This window comes from Priapulus caudatus, unplaced genomic scaffold (genome assembly GCF_000485595.1).
Source record: "Priapulus caudatus unplaced genomic scaffold, Priapulus_caudatus-5.0.1 Scaffold1352, whole genome shotgun sequence".
Lineage (NCBI taxonomy): Eukaryota > Metazoa > Priapulida > Priapulimorpha > Priapulimorphida > Priapulidae > Priapulus > Priapulus caudatus.
Window position 1 is genome coordinate 5,258 of NW_014578413.1, and position 3,242 is coordinate 8,499.

At 47.6% G+C, this 3,242-nt stretch overlaps 1 protein-coding gene across 1 annotated transcript; it reads right to left on the reverse strand.

Moving 5' to 3' along the window:
- Positions 1–26: 26 nt before the first annotated feature.
- On the reverse strand, positions 27–2,520 carry LOC106816333. The gene is made up of 2 exons (XM_014820914.1): positions 2,359–2,520; positions 27–1,281 (listed from the first exon to the last, which is right to left on the reverse strand). Exons 1-2 carry the CDS (start codon positions 2,508–2,510, stop codon positions 276–278), a joined length of 1,158 nt encoding a protein of 385 aa, XP_014676400.1. The 5' UTR covers positions 2,511–2,520; the 3' UTR covers positions 27–275.
- Positions 2,521–3,242: the final 722 nt, after the last annotated feature.

A 3,242-nucleotide genomic window follows, 5' to 3' on the forward strand; every position in this document is an offset into this window, starting at 1 on the left:
GATAGGACAGAGAGAGGAGAGAAAGAGAGAAAAGGAAAGAAAAAGGGAGGGAGTAGAAGGGGAGCGCGCGAGAGAGAAGAAGAGAAAGCGGGAAAGAGAATAGGGAGAAGAGAAGTGCGCATGCCAGAAACATAGAGAAGTACCTAGACAGGTTTCTGTTTAGAGCTGGTTCTTTAGGGATGGTTCACTTTACGTATATCCATACAACTGTAAGATGTCTAAGAGCAAGTCTTGTCGCATCTCAGACAGGTGGCGCCATCCGGCGACTCTTTACCTTACACATGATGCGGACTTGTCGCGACCAGGCCACCGCATAGTCGCTTGCTGTCAGCCAACCACGGCGCCGAACCGATTCTCGCCAACCAATTAAAACCCGGCGAGACGTCGAGCCAGTTGTTGCCGCCAGGTGGCGTGCAGTCGGCGCCCTGCTCGGCACGCTCATCAGAGTGCGAGCGCAACACGTCTCCGTGCGCGTGATCGGCCGATAGATGGGGCAGCGAGCGCGCATAGCGTATGTTCGCGTAGCAGTGATGATTCGGAGTGACGTCATCAGCGATGGGTTCGCGCCAACCAATGTTCGTGCATTTTTCGTCGTTGACGACGAAGCGCGTTTTTTTGTCGGCGGTCACGAGCGAGCCGACGCGCATCCGGTCACTGCTCGTGCGGTCATCGTGCTTGCAGTCACCGCTTGTCCGGTGGTGGCCGCACTGCCGAAATGAGCCGCTGAGGTCTGCGGTCTTCGTGTGTTTCCCGGCCAGCGTGCGGTAGTCGTTGTACTCGCCGCTGCTGTGCGTCTGATGCGTCGAGCGCCGCGGCGGCGACGACTGGCCGACGATGAACGAGCGCAGCGACGTGCTCTTAGCGAGCGACGTCTCGGACGACAGCGAACCGACGTCTGCGGCGTCGTCGTCGTCGTCGCTGTCGCAGACGCCGGGACACGACTGCCGACGTTGCGCGTGTTCGTCCGCCGTCGTCGCCGGCTTGTCGACGTCGTTCACCGACGCGCGAACACCGGACGGTACCAGCTCTAGATCACTACGAGTTGGCACCGACGGGGGACCGCCAGAGGGCTCTGTGTCTGCGAGCAGCTTGGCATGGCCGCGGCGCCCTTGCGACTCAGATGCGGGCAGAGACTGCGACAGTGCTGCCGTCTTGTGGCTGAGCATGATGACTGTGCTCTCGGCGGAGGAGGTGGACGCACTCTGGCGGGCCTCGCCGTAACAAGGTGGTGACGTCACTTCGCAGCCGACGCCCGGGTAACGTATCGCATCACTGCCGAGACTGCAACGAAGAATCGTAACCAATGTTTTCCGGATCGCTCTTGCGGGGATGTGTAGTAAACGGCAAACAACCATTCACAGGAGAATTGCTTTTATCTCTTCGTCAGCACGTACACTCTCGACCAGTATCGCGTGCCCACTCCCCGCCCCTGTCTCTTCCGTCCTCTCCCTAATATATCTCGGATTCTTCTCTCCCTGCCCTATCACCCGGGCTCCCCTTTACTCTCGCCAATCGTAGGCACTCCAATCTTATTTACCGGTCACGCAGGTGCATTTGGGGATTGCCTCTGCAATCTCCTTCTTCTGGCCGGTAACCATTCACCAGGTTGTATCGTATCGGATCGCGTCTCTACTATCCCTTAGAAATGCTACTGACTAATTATAGTGGCTACACCTATTGCGAGTAAGACTAAGTAAACACCTTTAAGACTAATGGCTCCGATGGCCATTAGGTACAGCCTAATAACGCCATCATCAAAGGCCAGCAATACCAAGTGCTTTGCGAAGATCAATATACCCATGATCCGGGCGTTCCAAATTAACTTCTCTGTCGCACGTGCCACGATCGTGCTCTGCATCGCAACACCCTACGATAGGGTTTTATAGACCACGAGATATTTTAGACCCCATCGAATATTGCTATAGTATATGGTATAATCGAATTTTAAATATTTAAAAACGTGAAAACCCAAAATGAAATCGCAATATTTTTCCATAATAGAGGGAATTATGATGATTTTTAATTTAAAAAATAAAAATCAATAAAAAAACTGCTTAAATAAGTTCATTCGGTTGGTTGATAATAAAGATAACTTGGTTGATTTCTATTCAACTGTGAAGTTCAAACGTACTGCTGTTGCAGCCATCTTCAAAAGCCAACAAAACCGATTACGAACAATTAATACCAAGTGCTTTTCGAAGATCGTTGCAGCAGTACGTTTAAACCTCACGGTTGAGTATAAATCAATCAGGTTATCTCTAATAAAAAAAACTGAAATCAATAAAAAAAATGAAAATGAAAAAATGAAAGAAATGAAATCAATAAAAAACATATAATATAAAAAACACAAGATTGTACCTGAAATTTCCTTCGTTGACAGCATCGATAGCGTCTTCCGCTGTGGTGAAGGTCAAGTAGGCGTTAGTGTTTTCTAGGATTCGATCCAGCTTCTGACGCAGACAGAAGAACGACGGTCGGCATCTAGGATTATGATGCCAGCACGATTTCATGATCGCATACCTGTTCGTAACAGCAACAATGCCATCAATATCACAATCACGATCAGTATACTCACAGGCACTTCGGACACAGTCAGTAAAAACTGAAAATAATATGAACGCACATTCACAAATACTACCCCTCAATTACACTTCCACGGTTGTGTCACTGTATATCAACTTGATATACAGAGTACTCTATATATAATATCATTAATTATAATATCGCAGCGGCGAGTGTAGGGAGAGTAGCTAGTTCTCCATTAGTTTTTGTGAAAGCAAGTTGATATACAGTGACACAACAGTGGAAGTGTAATTGAGGTAAAGGGTAGTATTTGTGAATGTGCGTTCGTATTATTTTCAGTTTTTACTGACTCTGTCCCAAGTTAGTGCCTGTGAGTATAATCACCAGGGGCTTAAATTATCTGCTTCAGTCGAAGATTCTAAACGCCATTTCCGAACGCGGGGCAGTGATAGTTGTAAAATACACGTGTGTGCCAATGTTGATAAATCGATGTTAGTCCGGAACAAGGGTGTGTTTACATGGCATTGCCAACATATGGTTGGTTGGTAACTATGACAATAGCCATGAGTATGGCCATAACCAATGACAACTACGCGAACTATGATAACTATATCAACTATGATAACTATATCAACTATGATAACTATATCAACTATGATAACTATATCAACTATGATAACTATATCAACTATGATAACTATATCAACTATGATAACTAT

Bases quoted from the DNA above. Each gene is read 5' to 3' on its own strand.
- LOC106816333 (XM_014820914.1), bottom strand. From the start codon at position 2,510: ATGAAATCGTGCTGGCATCATAATCCTAGATGCCGACCGTCGTTCTTC. The intron at 1,282-2,358 runs GTACAATCTTGT...TCTTCGTTGCAG, and splicing joins GTCAACGAAGGAAATTTCAG to TCTCGGCAGTGATGCGATAC.